Source organism: Camarhynchus parvulus, chromosome 1A (genome assembly GCF_901933205.1).
Source record: "Camarhynchus parvulus chromosome 1A, STF_HiC, whole genome shotgun sequence".
Classification (NCBI taxonomy): domain Eukaryota; kingdom Metazoa; phylum Chordata; class Aves; order Passeriformes; family Thraupidae; genus Camarhynchus; species Camarhynchus parvulus.
This window is the reverse complement of record NC_044586.1, coordinates 19,313,089-19,329,711: the sequence shown is the minus strand read 5'-3', so window position 1 is coordinate 19,329,711 and position 16,623 is coordinate 19,313,089. Positions and strand designations below refer to the sequence as shown.

Sequence of the window (16,623 nt, the reverse complement as noted above, 5' to 3'; positions counted from 1 at the left end):
TAAGAGTATCCAAGACAACCTGGACACAGATTTGGCATTTTTCTTGATGAAACATTATCGTTTGTAGCTAGCAAAATGAAACGATATTCAGCACTTAATGAATCAATCATCAACCTAATGATTCAGCTGAACTACAGCTAAGACTAATTTCTAAAATAAGGATGGTTCTGATCTGTGAGAGAACACCCAAATAAGTCAGCAAATGAGTAGTATATATATATTGCTAACTCATTATTGAAATGCTATTTTTTTAAGTAACATTTATCCAGTTTACTTTTTTCATGTATGATGGTTAATAGACTGATTTTTGTGTTCTATAGGTTGCTCTACACAAGTCAAACTCTTATTTATTGTCTGAGGAGACTTCCTGTCCTTATGGTGCTAGAGGAAAATTTTAATAAAGCAATCAAGTATACATTAAAGATTTTGAAGTAAAAAAATAAGGTACCGTATATAATCTAACATTAAGATTGCATAAGACAATCTTTTTGTTGGACACAATCAAAACTTTTAACCTCTTGTTTGTCATTCTGCAAGTTCATAGTATCAGTTCTACTCTCACATACCCGTATAATGATGCAGTACTTAGGTTGCAAATATCAGAGCAAACTATGAAACAAAAACAATCCTGAATTCCTACAGCACTAATATACTGCATGCATTTTAATGAATATTTCCATCTTGGTATATTCCCTGAAACATGACGGCAAGGAGAAGGAATTTAAAAGAAGTTACTGAGCTCCCTGAAACCTCATGTTTATGTGCTATTTCTGACACTTGTAGCAGTGTAATCCACCTAAAATATTCAATGACAGATCTGGCCCATTACTTTTGGAGTATATTTTGTTTCTATTATTTCTAACAACTGAATTTTTTAAGCTTACTAAAGATTTCGCCAACTTGCTGCAAATCACAGGAAAGGAGTTATAAAAGCCTTCAACATCTAATAATCGTTTGTAACATGTAAAAACTAAGCCTAATTACCAGACCAAAACACCTTCTAAAGATGCAAATTTTATTTGTTTTTAGGGGCAAGTAGTTTCTCTTACTCTGACCACACTGGAACCTTAAAACGAATCTGCTTGTAATTCAAATTGTCCTTTTCATTCATAAAACCTTCTGTTTTTCCCACTGTTGGGAGAATGGATAGAAGTTGTTTACATCCTGATTAAACTCCCCAGGGCCCCCTCCCCAGATGATGGCACCATCACTGTTCAGATGCTGTTTTAAAGGCTAACCCTGTGGTGAATGCAGTTTCTCTTGTGAAGTGCCAAGAGGCAGATTTTAAAAGCAGTTTGGACCTCCAAGGAATCAGGTATTTGCTATGGTGCTAGAAGTGCCCGAGCTGTTTTTATGAACTGATTTCTATAATATTATTTAATACACAAGTCTGCTTTCAGAGGTTTCACCTGGTGCTGTTGTTCAGGATAAAACAGTTTTACAAATGTGAGCCCAAATAAATTCTCACCCCAATTATGGCAAGATAAAACCTCTGGAAGCAGTATGGGGCCTCAACGCCATGCCTAGATATGCCATAGGTCTTCCAACAGATCCAGGGTGAACATTTTTAAGGCAGATGAAATTCCATTAAAAAAATTACAAAAAGCTCCCCAAATAAAAAAAAATCCAACTTGAACCTTTAGCTGTCAAGTTTCACTCCCACTGTCTCTGACCTCATTGAAAGAAATAAAAACAAAATTCCACCTACGTAAAAAGTAGTCTTCTCTGAAGTACCAGAAATTTCAATATTGAGATTGAATATTGAACTTTGAAATGAGTCTATCTTCTGCTTCCTAAGATTATCAGATTATTCTTCCAGCTCACACAAGTTTTAAAATTCTTCATATAAAAAGTTGTTTAAAATGTTAAAACAGTACTTATAAAGCATCTGTGCTTCCCCTTTCCCACTACACACATGTACACTGCAGCTGTTGCCCTGGGCGACTACCTTCTTTCTTTATTCTAAATATAACATCAGAAAACAAAGCAGACTCTTTAAAATAAGATTAGGAATATCATGAAGAAGAGATATTTTTAATATTAAGGAAATATGTAAGTTCCCAAAATCCTCAAATGCTAAATAAAATGCAGTGATGCTTTAAATAAGTGAACTTCATTCAATACAACTGTTGCTTTTAGAACAAAAAAGCATAAAACAATTAACTTCAGTGTTTTTAAGCACATTAAGAATTTATTGACATTAATTCTGCATTTTCTGCAAGAACAGTGGGTTCAGCTGAATGGTCTTATACTTTGTTTCACTGGCCAGTGGGGGAAATAAGTCTGCCTCCATGGTCTCAGCAGATCTCCTTTGTGCCTGCTAGGGAGAACAAGTGACTAGTTTGAATGGAGTTGTTTGCTGAAACACTGATCTCCAAGAAGTGGAACATTACCTAAAAACCCTGCTTGAAGGAGGAGGGCATCCCATGCTCGCAGAGCCCCAGAGCACAGAGGGGAGCCCTGAGCATTATTTGTCCCATTGCTCCCCTGCAGCACAACAGGACCTGGCACATCTGACAGGTCCAAAGACACAGAGGTGGCAGCTCTGACAATGTCCATCAAAACAACTCTGCAAGCAGAAAGCTTACGTTGCTCTCTTGTAAGAAAAATTAAAAGCAGGTTTTCTATTAAAAAGATTCAGCAGGACTGGGTATCTGAGCAACACCACATATAGAACTGTCTCATACATTGTCAACTACCCATGGCATTGAAATTAAGGATTGCATTTCACTTCCAGTACCAGTCCAGAGGGCAACATCCTGGTGGGTTTGACCATGGCTGACAAAGAGTGCTGCTTAGCAATTTTGCAAAGTCTTGTTTTAATCAGAACAATAGCTAGAATCAGTGATGATCAAGAAGCTCAAGTATTCTGCCTTATTCCAGATGGAAATACAGCTATGCTCTGTCACTCAGGGTACATTTGATATACAATAAAATGCATTTCAAGATAATGACAGCCAAATTCCACATTGGAAGCTGTTACAGGATTACTTTTAAAATAAAAAAAGAATGTTAGAAGCAATCTACTCTCCAGGAAGTGCAATGATGATAAAACAACAGCGAATATGAAAGCTGGCAATGCCGACTCTCTCAGCAGAGGCAATGGCAGTAACAAATGTTTAATTATTTCAGGAGAAAAAAGAAAATTGCTGAAAGACTAGTCAAGAGGCAGCATAAATTGAACATCCACTAGTTTTCCTGAAAGTCAAATAAGGAGCCCTAGTTAAACAGCATGATGCTACTGACTGAACAACGAATTTGCAGAAAGGAAATGATGGGGGAAATCACACAAACTTCATCTTTACATATAAACATTACACTGACTTGGTACTAAGGTTTCATTTAATTCAGCGTCTCTGAACAGCTGAGAAGTTGGGGAGGCAATACAAAGGCAGATCAAGGGATTTGGGTAAGCCAGGAGTTCCAGTAAATTCTCTGTACTGTTAGCTAAGATAGAGTTTTCACTTTCATGTGAAGGACCAATATAATGCTTAACACACTGAAGAACAGAAAATAGGACAGACAGCCTATTATTTGGGAATATCATTTATGTTCATACAGGCAAGCAGCTGTGGTTGTGCTACACCTCCTTTTCTCAATGTGGTTGATGAAAAAGTTCAGACAAGAGTTACAAAATCTTTTCACGATTTCTTTCCCAGTTCAACTACTGGCATTTATTTCCATGGAAAGCACAAGTTTGTTCTATAGACAGTGTGAGGTTGGAAAGCAAAAGGGCATAGAAAATAAGCAATGAAAAGCCAAAGAGGAAGACACCTCTGTATCCAGTACAGCAGAGACCTGCCCCTCCTTTCTCTAACAGCACATCAATAGGTAGAAGCCACACTTTACTAAGAGCTGTTGTGCAGCCAGGCAAAGCAAGAGTGGTGGATCTTCACATGATTAGAGGCATAAAAATAAATGAAGAATTAAAGAATACAAATCATATTTGTTATAGGGAAGAGTAAGGGATAGACATTCCTGTGCTTACATCTTACAAAGAGTACAAAGATTGCTACAGTCAGAATAAGTACAAGTTGTGACTAGTCAAAAAAAAAGGTGCCACCATGCAGGAGGTGAGGTATAAGGGTCTACATAATAGCCCAGAGAGACTGGCAAAAGACATTTGGAATAATCTTCTAAGATTAGCTGGAATTTAATTTTCTGGCAAGTTTCAGTAAATAATCCTATTGTGATGGAGAGAGGTGAACTAAATGATACCTTAGAAGCATCCCCAAAGCAAAGCCTGTGCCACTAAACTCTTTTTCGTGAGCAAAGAATATCAGAAACTTCGAACATGAGGGCAAGGAGACAGAGACCTTGGCTAAAAGGAGAAAAAGTAAGTAGCACCAGTAAAACCAGGAGGCTTCAATTTCCCCAAAGGGTTTCCCAAAGTATGTTGAAATATTAGACCATACTTTAAAATGTCTTCCTTCTACTCATAACTGATTTTGTTAAAGAAAATTACCTACAATATGAGCTAAAATACCTAACAAACCTCTTAAAATACCTATGATATGAGCAATTTGACAGGAAGGGCCCACAGTGTGTACGGTCAATCAGAGATGATGTTTTTACCAGCTGCTAGCAGTAGTTTGAGAAGCAAACTCAAGTTTTGAACCACATAGAGCACACCTGAACCTTCAGAACAACCTCTCGCCACAGTCTACTGTCAAGAGTTTTTAGTCTGCAACAATGTAATAACAGTTCAGAGCATTTCATGCCAAGTACGACAAGGTAAAAAGGCTCAGTTTTATAGCAATCAGTCAGCTGGGCATACTTCTGTATGCACACAAGAATTTTGTATTCAGCTTGTAATAATACCTGGTGAGCACTGCTCTGGGTCCTCGAGCTCTTGCATGCATTTTATCCAACACCATGTGCTTCAGTTTCTGGTAATACACGGGACCAAAATAGATATATGCTTCCAAAGGCTCCCTGAAAGAATAAAAAGCAAAGCGAAACCGAAAACCACAGTTAGCACACATCTACCTTAAGAGAGGCAAGGGTGTCATGTACAGGAGAAATGTGAAACAATTTGAAAATAATGAATCCTAGAAAAATGTGTTTGGGCTTTCTGGGCCACCAGTCTGAAACCTCTTTCAGGGAAATCTTCTGAACACAGAGGCAGTACACTGCCAACACCACATGCTGCTGTCTCCACTGCAGCAAGGAACAAGCTCCTGAACTCTTATATTGTGCAGACATGCTGCTACAGTTGCAGGTACCTCTGTCACCTGTAACATGGGAAGTCCCTCCTCTGTATCTGTACAGGAGTGTTTCAACTTCCATGGCCAGGAAGGACGGTAAATGTCTCAGACTCTGAAGAGTGACTTAGGGTATTTCTGTTTACATTCCTTCATAAAGGTAAGCATATATGTAAACAAATTCATCCAGCATAAATGCTCAAAACATCCTTTTTGTAGGAGCATTTTAAGAATTTGCATTTGCAAGAATCGCTTAGCACTGGCACACTGTGAGCCTGACAGTGTCCTCATCCACTAATTCTCCTTGCACAACACCCTGAGGCACAACCCAAGGCCCAGATGGGTGAAAGCCCTCCTTAAGTGGCTGTGCATCAGCACAGCTGCCCTGGCAGCACTGCCCAGCAGCTGCATCCAAGGGACAAAGACTGCTGCCCTGGCTGGCCCTGGGGGCTCAGATGAGCTGGGTAAAGGGCTCTTGAGAACTGTATTTAGGCACTTTCATCAGCTTGAGAACATCTGCGAGCAGTACAGAGGGTGTTACTCCATTCTGTGAGCTGGAGTATGGGTCAAGATTTCTGTGTTTAAAACACCCCTAACTGTAAGAAGAGTGTAAGCACCTAAGGATCAGAAAGCAACCAGTGAAAAGCACTCAGTCGTTTCCCAGCTACTGCCTTCCCCCAGCTACCACCTACAGCACTAAGAATGACCGGAGTTAACACTGACAGACTCAACATGGCCACAATTTGTTTGAGGGAAAAGAAAAAAAAAAGGTAAAATGCAAGGTAAAAACAAGCAAGAGACAACAGTATTACACCCTTTCAGAGTCATTACTGACATTATGCGGTGTTATTCCAAAAGCTGGCTATTGAAGAAAATAACGAAACTTCATTAGACATTTGAAATCCGCAAACTTTCACATTCTTATGAAATCTGCCTTCAAATTTCATAACAAACAGATTAAGCCTCTGTAATTTGCTTGGAAAAAAGTATCAGTATCCTTAAAGTCTCTAAATAGGGCCCTTCAAAGTTGAAGTTTGGGGACAGGGGATTTTTACAGCTAGATGATTTTATTCTCCCTAGGAAACATGACTAGTCAGATTTTTTTAAAAGCTACCATGATATACAAACAGGAAGTGTTTCAAGCACCAGGATACTTGATATACAATTTATGGAATATGGAGTGAATAAGGAAAATAAAATTGTATCTCTGAAACAAAAAGAGAAGCAACATATGGAATAAGTTGGTAGGAAAGGCAATTAAAATAAAAAGTATATTAAAAAAACTTGCAAGAGAGACCTAAACTTGCTTCTTGAGAAGAAGGGGACTGGAAGGATAATAAAAATAGCAGGAAGGTAGGATTAAGATACATTTTGGAAGGGCAGGCATGTGAAGCCATATGGCCTTTTCCTGTTCCTAAACTATCTTATGTTCTTTGAACTCTGTGTCTCAGAAGCCAATCTGATCAACACAGCAGGAAGTTTGCAGATTAGAGTATTATGCCAGACCGAAACATTGTGTAATTGAAAGAAAAAAAAAAAGGAAAAATGAAAAAAGAGCACACACAAAATATTCCCAAGAACAGATGCTTGCCTCCAAATCCATATTTACAGTACTATTAAAGTCAACATGAAAATGCTTATCTGATTCCAAGCATATGCAAGACTTTCTGTTGACAGAAATCTGAAATTTTTTTTCTATCTCTCAACAAGAAAGCCTTGTTTTTAGCTTTTTTTTTGCCAGGCAGTAAAACTTGAGAAATTTTTCTATGTACCACAAGGGCCATTCCCATTACAGCCACATATCCACATATACACCAGCAATTTTTAAAATGTGGAACCACAAAATGTTTCTAAGAAAAAAACCCCAAAATGCACACTACTCTTCAGCCTCTTTTCTCAATCTCACAGAGCAGTTTTCAAACAAGAGAAAGTTCTTGAGCTCTGAGACATAAGAAGATTTTTCAGATGTGCCTCAACAGGATTTCCTCACTCTCCTGAAACACCTAAATCTAAAGACCAGATTCTTACCCAGTGATCCCAGATGTTACATAGTCCTTCCCTAGGTAGTTATAACCATGGCGAATAAGATCTTCACACACATCCTTAACTTTACTGCCGCCAAAAGCTGTTCCATAGTGAAATCTGCCATCGAGCACCCCAGCCTTTCCAGCAAGGAGTTCAATCAACTTTCCTACCTGTCAAAGAAAAGCAGAGTTAGCAGCCTGGTCATTGGGACAAGCAAATTGCTGGATTACTCACAGCACAAGTTAGTCAGAGAAAGTGTCCCAGATGGCAGCCTGGGCTATTGCTTGCAACAGGAGGAGTGGAAGCAGCCGAAGAGCCAGGAGTACTCCTGTGTGAAGGGGAAAACTGGACTCATCACAGGGTCTGGGAACACCCTTAAGGTACCAAGTCAGGCAGTTCCACTTCTTCCAGTTATCTGAAAAATGGGCAGGATCCGTGTGGCCTTGTGCTGTAAGAAACAGCCATGGAGACTTGATTTGCTGCAGTGCAGCAGGGGGAATAGAGGGGAAGATGCTAACAAAGGAAGAAAGATCAGAGGCTGTATGAAGGAAGCACTGAGGTCCCACAGAAAGGCCAGGCAGTGAGGTGTTTAGCAGGCAGTGACTCTGCAGCACAGGTGCAAGACTCGCCTCAGTTCCAGGCAGGTGTGTATAACTTAAGAAGTTTTACAGGTCTGGATCTATAATTGAAGCTCCTCTCCAACCTTCACCTCACAGTCTGTCCCAGTCAGATTAGTAGGCACAGGCAATAGGGAAGGAAGCACAAGAAATTTTCAAACACAAAAGGCACAAGTGAAGTATTCAGTAGCATCCCTCTTAGCTCGACAGAGAACAAAATGGGAATGATGCACAAAGAGTCCGCAACCCTGCTACTTTTACAGTAGGATGTTTCAGAACAGTGAAACAGAGGGCTGACTACTCAGAGCAGAGCAAGTGTTGGCATGATGACTAGAGAATATTCTCAGTGAAATCACACTTAAAGCTTTTTTGTCTTTAGTGGCTGATCCCCTTCTCTTTCCCTCTTGGGGAACAGTGTTGTGTGAATGGAGTAGCCCCACTCACTGTCATACGCGATGGGAAGCCATGAGGATTCATTATGATATCTGGGCAGATCCCTGTATCACAAAATGGCATGTCTTCCTGAGGAACAATCAGTCCACACACCCCTGCAGAAGAGAAAACATTGCAATTCACAAAACAGCAAACCACCAGCAGGGCTGACGCTCATCACCAGATTTTCTTTAGTGCTTTCCTCCTCCTCTCTTTCTTATGGATCACTTTTTACCCGGACTCATTACCATGACCAGTACTCCCAACCTGCAGACTAGAAGAGAGCCCTAGTCACATGACTGGCAAAATTAGCATACCCTTATGTAATGCTCACAGTGATTTGTGAGTTAGCAAATTAGGGAAGAAAGCTTTGGATCCTATTTTCAGAAGCAACTAAAAGCTTCTGTCCAATCAGACTGGAATAACCCAAGAGAGACCCAGATTTTAAAGCTGATGCTATAATTTCAAGAAAGAAAAAAAATCAGAAATTTGGCCTCTTAGGTTATGCCTTTGGACAGACAGAATTATTATTGATTTTAATTTTATTTATCATATGTATCTTTGCTAAATACTGTCAATAAAAACACATCAAATGGGACTTTGACAGGGGTAAGTAGGGGAAAACAAATAAAAAATAACAAAGATTTTTTTCAGGTAACATCTGTTTGCAGAGTAAAGACTGCTATCAATGAATTACAAAGTGCAATCCACTCCACAGGCTGCTTTTATTTTGTCAGTCCATGAACACAGCCTGTCCCTTTAAAAGTTTTGGAAGCTTTTTTCAGTCTCTATCAGTATTGGATATAAAACAAAGAAAACCCTCCAAACTCTAAAAATATTGCAGAAAGAATAAACAGAAACATGAAAACTCATTTTAAATATCCATCATGCATCTCAAAAATTTCCTTCCAACCCTTATAACTTTCTATAGTGAATTTTGCAGTTCAACATACTGCAGCTATAAACCATCAAGAGATCTAACATTCAAATTCAGGTGTTAAAATGCAGCTGCTTAAGCCCATACTCCTTTGAACCAAAGCTACTGTTTCAGCTGGACAATTTCTTCCAGAAGCCCTTAGAGCTGAAAAAGTCTGCAAGCTATTTGAGACCAGCCTGCTGCAACTGTGGCAGAGCATGCTTTGGGAATAGTCCTGGAGTGGAGGGGGCTCCTGGAAGACTGAGAGTACTGGTTACATCCCTAAAAAGGCATCCCCCGACCAGCCAGTTCACAGGGGGATATCGGCGTCTGCTCAGGAGGGAGCTCCTCTTCCACTGTCCAAGCAAGACAGGGATAGGTGTATGGGACAGTAGTTAATAGAATGAGAATGGTAAGTATGGGGGAAGGGAGGAGAAAAAAACCATCTGGGGCAAGGGTGTGTGTGCTGCTGTATTTCGTTTTTAAACCTATTGAAACTAATTTTCATTGTTCTACTGTGATAAATCAATAACATCCTTCCAGCTCTCCCTGCCAAGGAGCAATCTTTTGCTGAAAATAAAAAAAAAACAACAACAAAACAAAGCAAAAAAAAACCACCCTCAAACCAACCCACTGTCTCTTCCTTGCACAGCTTTTTTTGCCTTAAATTCTATACATTAATACTCTGTTATATGTTATATCGTGCATACATTCTGCCTTATTTGCATTAACATCTAAGAAAGCATTGGTTGCATCTGGACTTCACGGCACCTGTAAGCCAAGAATTAAATCTCAGCTAACTTAAAATTACTTTAGGCTCTGAAAACCTTTTATATGCCAAGCTGGTTCCCATAGCAGACAGCCACTGTGTTGTTTGTTTTGTGTGAAAGTGAATGATAAAAGATCCATGAAATCGACACAGAAAGGCAGAACAGCAGAAAGAACTGAGGGCTCTCCATCATAGCGGCTTCTACCCTCCGCTGACTTGTGTAACAATAGGACCTACACACCCAACCGCAGATCTAACACAGCTGTGCATTTCATTAGATGAAGAGCACTAGTGACACAAGTAAATAATTAACTTATTCTGGTCCGCTGACTGTGGTTATGAGACCAGTCATAGCTGACAGATTTTAATACAAGTTAACACAAAGACAGCATAATGAGCTTAGAAGTTAAAAACAAAATATTTAGACAGAATCCAGAAATGTGAAGCTTACTAGGCCATTTATAAAGTTTCTATTTTACAGAGGGAAAAAAAAGGGAAAAAAGAAAAAAGGGAAAGCTATAAAGCCTCAGTTCTAAGCTTCTGTATTTTAATAAGTTGCTGAGCCTGTAGCAGATCTATAGCATGTCTGTGTGTATTTAGAGGACAGAGAAGCCTCTTCCTACCCTGTGTTTTAAGAAAGTTCATTCAACTGTTAAAAAAGCTGAAAGATACCTTTCCTATATACAATGCTACTTCTAAAAGTAAGTAAGTGCAATTAATTCAAAATGTAAACTTGATTTTATTCTGCAATTGCTTGCTTTCAGAAGCTCTTTAGGAGACTAATGCTCGCAGGTCTGCACTTTAAGCTCCTCAATGTACTACTTTTTTTTTTTTTTTTTTCCAGCAGAGCAGTACCAGGCAAGCAAACAGCTGTAAAAAAGTGACCAAGTGAATTAATCCATGTAAGTGGAATTACCACTTTCAACTGGCCAATAAAACAGTAGAGGAGAGGAAGCTGGATTTAAAACAGCCTCAAGTTCCAAATTCTGTTCAAGTATGAACTGCATTTCACAACTGAGCTGCTCAACTACACCCCATACAATATTCATAAATAAGGCACACTCAAACTAGGAGGCTGTTTTGCTCTGTGGCCCTTACTAGAGGTATTTCTTAACTGTCACTGATTTAGACATCACATGAAAATTGATCCTCAGCTTTCATAGAGGACACATGGAATAATTTGGTTTCATTCACTTCCCTTCCTCTCACAATTTTTATATGCTGCATCTGGAATTGAGTAATACAACTTGAGACTAAATTTTATATTGCAGTGGGACTGAATGGCTCTCACCTATACATTCTGGTGTCTCATCTGGGACCAGAATCAAGTACTAACAACCAGAAAAGGCTGCAGACAAAACAAAAACCAAAATCTGTTATTAACGTGGATTAACAAGATGGTTATGTGCTTGAACAAGAAAGCATCTAGCAACTTGCTAATTTCTTTACATTTGAAAAACAAATTAAATTCTAGAAAAGAAACTTCTGTGTATCTATTTTAGAATGTCGCCTTAGAAAGAAAATCAGTGAAAATGCTAAGAAATTCTTCCACAATATCAAAAAGGAAAAAAAACCCTGGATTAATAAGCATGGCAGCTTAATGCAAGGGTAACAGTTTAAATTAGAGTAACCTTAAATCAGACATCCACAGTGGTTTAACATGCAAGTGTAAAACAGCCATGGGCAGTGTTTTTCAATGCTATTGTATGGCAGCCAATAAATGACAGTCCCCTGACTATGCACAATGGCCCCCAGCCCCACACACGCTATCAGCATCAATGCTGACAGCATCTCAAACCCATGTACCTCCACAAGGCACTGCAGCATAAAGAGCCCCTCATCCCTGTACTTTTGTCTGAGTTTCTTTTCCTAATCAGGAGAAACGCAGGTTTCCAGAGCTGGTACCTTTCGTGGGGCTGCTTTTACAGTTTGCTGACAAACACAAGCACAGCCAGACTAAAAGTGTGGTTCGGTGCAGAGGGGGAAGGGGGGCAGCTGGGAGGGGGCAGGGAGAGAACGCAACACTATGGGAAAGTTTTTCACCGGGCAACGATAAGGTGTCTTCTATACACACACATGCCAAATGAAAAAAAAATCATCAAATAAATCAAAACAACCTAATATAGAAAACTAATTACTACCAGCAGGAGGGACATTAGAGAGCAAAGGAGATGACGTGAATAGAAGCAGCAGCAATACCAGTTTCTATCAGCAAGATAAAAAGAAGCGCGTTACGAAACGTGCTTGTTTACTCGCTCTAATGACATGGTGGTAAAAGCGCTAAAACTGACTTTAAAGGCATCTATTTTAGCTTTGCCAGATTTGCCAGAATTTGGAAATACTCTTGAGAAATAAGACAACATCACATAATTAAGCAAAGTTGTAGCAGTAACACAGTGCTGTATGTTACGGACAAGTGACAGATTTGCAAAAATTAGTAAGGCTGAACAACGAATTCACAGCTGCTTCAAAACTCTCTAATTACATACTGTGTTGGCTAACTAGGCATAAAAGAAGTCTAGAAGAAAAAAGTGCTGCATCACATAAGCTTTGTTCAATACTGAATCATTCACTGATCTATCATATCACTTGCTACATCCCATTTGACATAAGAGGTAAAGAACAGAATTAAAATTAACAGATAAATAATGCATAAGTAAACTTGATTAGTTTTCTTATTAAAAACATCACTCTAAATGAGAGGAGGTGCTAGAAGACAATACAGTTTGTACACTGCTTTCCCATGAGCTGCTGAATGGTCTGATGTGATAAATTTGCATAGTCTGAAGCACACAAAGAGCTGATTAATTGAAACCCTTACAATGCTTCTGGAAGCAGCTATTGTAAAACAATAACCATAGGAACTTTACAAAATACACATGGCTGAATGAGTCAAGAGCTTAATAAAATGTGTGTTCAGGATACACTATTTGGAAACAGAATTAGAGATTTTTATTCAGTGCCATAAAATGCTAAATCACACTAATTTCAGAAGTTCAGTTGAGGATTTACTGAAAAGGTCAGAAGGTTACCTGTTTGCTGCTTGAGATTAAAAATGCTCTAATTTTCTTCTTAAGATAGCAAGCTAAACAGCGGTTTTGCTAAAAATACCCAGAAAAAAACAGTCTGGGAAGTTTTAATGGCATTCTGACATTTTCTCAAATTCAACCCCTGAAGATAAAAACATGGTAAGAAATCCCTACCTTCCCTGATGCCTAATAACTACTAATCATCCGACATTCCTGTAGTCGATTAAGAGCAAATTCTTTTTAATGCCACTTGAACCATTTAATTACTATAAACCCACTGACATTCTATTAGAGATAAAGTACTCATTCTGACTTTTAACATGGGGGGAAATTACACAAGTAGCCATTTGAAACTAATGTTTTATTTTAAATGTTCTGCTTATCTGTACTGTACAAGCACCCATTAAAAGGAAAAAGATAAGTTGATCTCCACTATGAAGTTAGGAAAGCAGATGCTCAAACTATTAAAAATTTCAAAAAGTTAGCAAGGTCAGACCTTGCTAGATGAGAGGGATTGTCATGAAGTTTATGTAGTTTATAATGCAGTGAATGGATTTTGTTGTGACACTAAAGAACATGGTTCATTTAGGAAAACAAAGACCATCTTTCATGAATTTAAACTTGCTTCCTTGTCTTTAGAGTTGTTTAAGTGCAGATACTCCAGAAAGGTTTAATCCTTTATCTTAGATCTTCAGCTATTAAAAAGCTTCTGTTTGCCAGTTCAAACAATCTCTTGCTTAAATACAGTTTTTCCACTCCTCAGGAATACTGTTCAGTATTGCTGCTTAGTTCTGTGATCTACAGGACCTTTGTTAGAGGTGTTAATCCTTTTTCACATGAGAGACTGAGAAATGCTCTTTCAGAGAAGTGCTATATTGCTTTTTTTCACATCAAAGGAGCCCAACTTTTTCCTCATTGTGACTTGTAGCAAAGCAAGAGGAAATCTGGAAATATAATAATTTACTTTGTATGGAACTCAGATGAAGCTTCTTTAGCTTAACAATCCTTTTGCCTTCTGTGCTTTGAAAAGTGACTTTGTTTGAAGAATACAAGATTAAAACAACAAAATAATTAACCAAAATAAGTTTTTTTTATCCTTCTGGAAAATATATGATGCAACATAGTGAGAACAAAGTCCTGCAGTTCAGGATAAACTGTAACTACCAGAGAGGATTTATTTGTGAGACACTAGAAGCTTAATAACTTTACAGACTATAGAGACAGTCCCAGCCCCAAAGATCTTACTGCAACATCCAGTTTGAAGATGAGTATGAAAAGAAAGCAAAATATTTGCATTTCAGAACACAACTTGGTGCCCTCATTTGTTTGGGGTTTTTTTCCTTCTCCCTATATACTTCTTTCTGAGAAGCCTTGAAGGACAGGCAACCTTTTACAGGCAGCTTGGAAGGAGTGTACTTAAAACACAGACTCACGTGAAAAGAGCATGTCGTGGACAGGTCAGAAGCGGCGACCTTTGCCAATACCATGCTGACATGTGAGAGGACACAAACAAGGCAGCAAATACAGAGGCAGTGACATAGATCTGTGTTATTATAGAGGCCTACAAAATCTACCTACATATTTAATGGAGGGCTTCTCTGTAACAAAAGGCTAAAGCTGGTTTGTGAGATTTAATCTGTTGTATCCCAGACACTTTAAAATTCCTTTACTCTGCTTCCTTCTGCTCCAGTGACAAAGCAGAGCTTTGAAATACAAATCAATTTGGAATACAGGAAAAAGACCATCAAAAAGTTTGAGACATGGTTTGTGCAATCTCTTATTTTGCACATATTTAATTATTTAAAACCCACTACTACTACAATCCCATGAAATCAAATGTCATCTCCATGCATGCCTTCTAGAAAAATATATTCCATAAAAAAAGACTGACAATACAGACAGATATATGCTTTTTCTTCTTCTCACTGAACCAAGGTACTTGCTTGTTTAAGATCATTATATGTTCGAATGGCTCTATGGCAGGCTTAAAGCTAGCAGTCACAAATTACACTTGAAGTTGTAATTGCGTACATTCAGACCCAGATGAGAGAATTAAAAATTCTCTCTCAATAGAAAAAGTTGAACTATTAGTATTACGACTTCTGTTTCATGATTGTCTATATTTTTCTGATAAGACTGATCCTTCCCCAGTTTGATATCAGAGGATGATACTAGATGTTATGTTAAAAAGCTGTCAAAGGAGGTCTTCCCTTTCCTTTTCATGCCTTTTCTCCAGTTCTGCTATTGTCAGTATTGGCTTCTTCATTGTATTGTTAAACTGCAAAACAGTGAACTATACTGTTCTTGTCAGTTATTTTTCTCATTATCTATCAAATGTATCCTCTCCATATTCCTCCTTTCTCCTGTTTACTGTAACGTCTTTTTCTATAATGCACTACAGGGCAGTGAACTGAGAGGTTTACTGCCAGGAAGGCTGTAAGTCTTAGTAAAATGTAGTAATTTGGAATATGATCACTCCCCTGATCACAAGGGATTATTAGTACAGATTGATGTATGGGACTGCTACAGACACATGCCTTCAAATTCTGTAACACAACTGTTGCAATGTTCCCACTCATGTCTCCAAAACCAAGCTGAAAGTGACATTCTAAATAATTGATGAGTTTGGATCTTTATTAGTAGTATTATTATTATAGTCCCAAGCACAGATAGAGGGTGATCAGCCATTGTTAACCTGATGCAGTGCCAGGCGTAATTATGGGTGCCCTCACAGTTTACTACAGCATTTAAGGATATTGCTTTTTATTACTATGGGATTTCCACAGGTAGTTGCTTGCTCTATATTGTGAGATGTCTTATGTGCATTTTGTCATATGGAATGTCTTCAGTACCCTGAAGCCATACTGCAACCTGCCTGACAGAGTTCTGTTTCCTTCTGTCATTCCTCCTTTCCCACCCATGGTTCTACATTTGTGGGGCACTCTTTTTATTATTTGAAATGAATGAAAAAAAGTTCATTTACATTCTGTTCAACTATTCCAATTGGTGCACATTAATAGCCCAAACTAGGAGAAAAAACTAACCTACTTAAATTTTTCAAGTAAATCCCCATAAATATTTATCATGATTAATGAAGCAGCTTTTTTAATATAATTTGGAGGCTTTTTTTTTAAATTCTAATAAGAAAATTTGTCCTGCACAGTACTGATTGCATTATTATAAAATAACTTGCTGCTAAAATACTGCATACCACTTAGGAGAAGGGTTTAATTAGACAAAGCTGAAACTGTACCAAGAAATAGTCATTGCTCTAACAGTGCTCCTAAGTTTTTAAGCACTGTACAACTTCATTGTGTATAAGACTGAAAAAGTATTAGAAAGAGAATCTACACAAAATCTTCCTGAAGGAGGATCTTCCCTCAGAAAAGGAAGAATGGTGCAGTTGAACATTCCAATTGCTCAACTCCTCCTGGTTGCCTCTGAAGCTCTTCCTCCCCTCACTTATCATAACTCTCCTATAAAGCTGCAGTGCAAGAACTAGACTCAGTTTTATAAGGAAAGTCAAGTATGTAATGCTGCTTCCTTTACTTTTTTGAAACCTTCAACAGTACTGATTTCCAAATCACTTGGGAACTCAGTGCGAATAGCTTTGTATTTTTAGATCAAAAAC

At 38.4% G+C, this 16,623-nt stretch overlaps 1 protein-coding gene across 1 annotated transcript in view; it reads right to left on the bottom strand.

Moving 5' to 3' along the window:
* Window positions 1-16,623, bottom strand: part of POLR3B (RNA polymerase III subunit B) — a 72,402-nt gene that overhangs the window by 5,190 nt on the left and 50,589 nt on the right. Inside the window, exons 24-26 of the mRNA XM_030959647.1 lie at window positions 8,291-8,394; window positions 7,233-7,399; window positions 4,822-4,935 (exon numbers count right to left, since the gene is read on the bottom strand). Coding sequence (XP_030815507.1) covers window positions 4,822-4,935; window positions 7,233-7,399; window positions 8,291-8,394 — 385 coding nt within the window. The remainder of the gene's footprint in view (window positions 1-4,821; window positions 4,936-7,232; window positions 7,400-8,290; window positions 8,395-16,623) is intronic.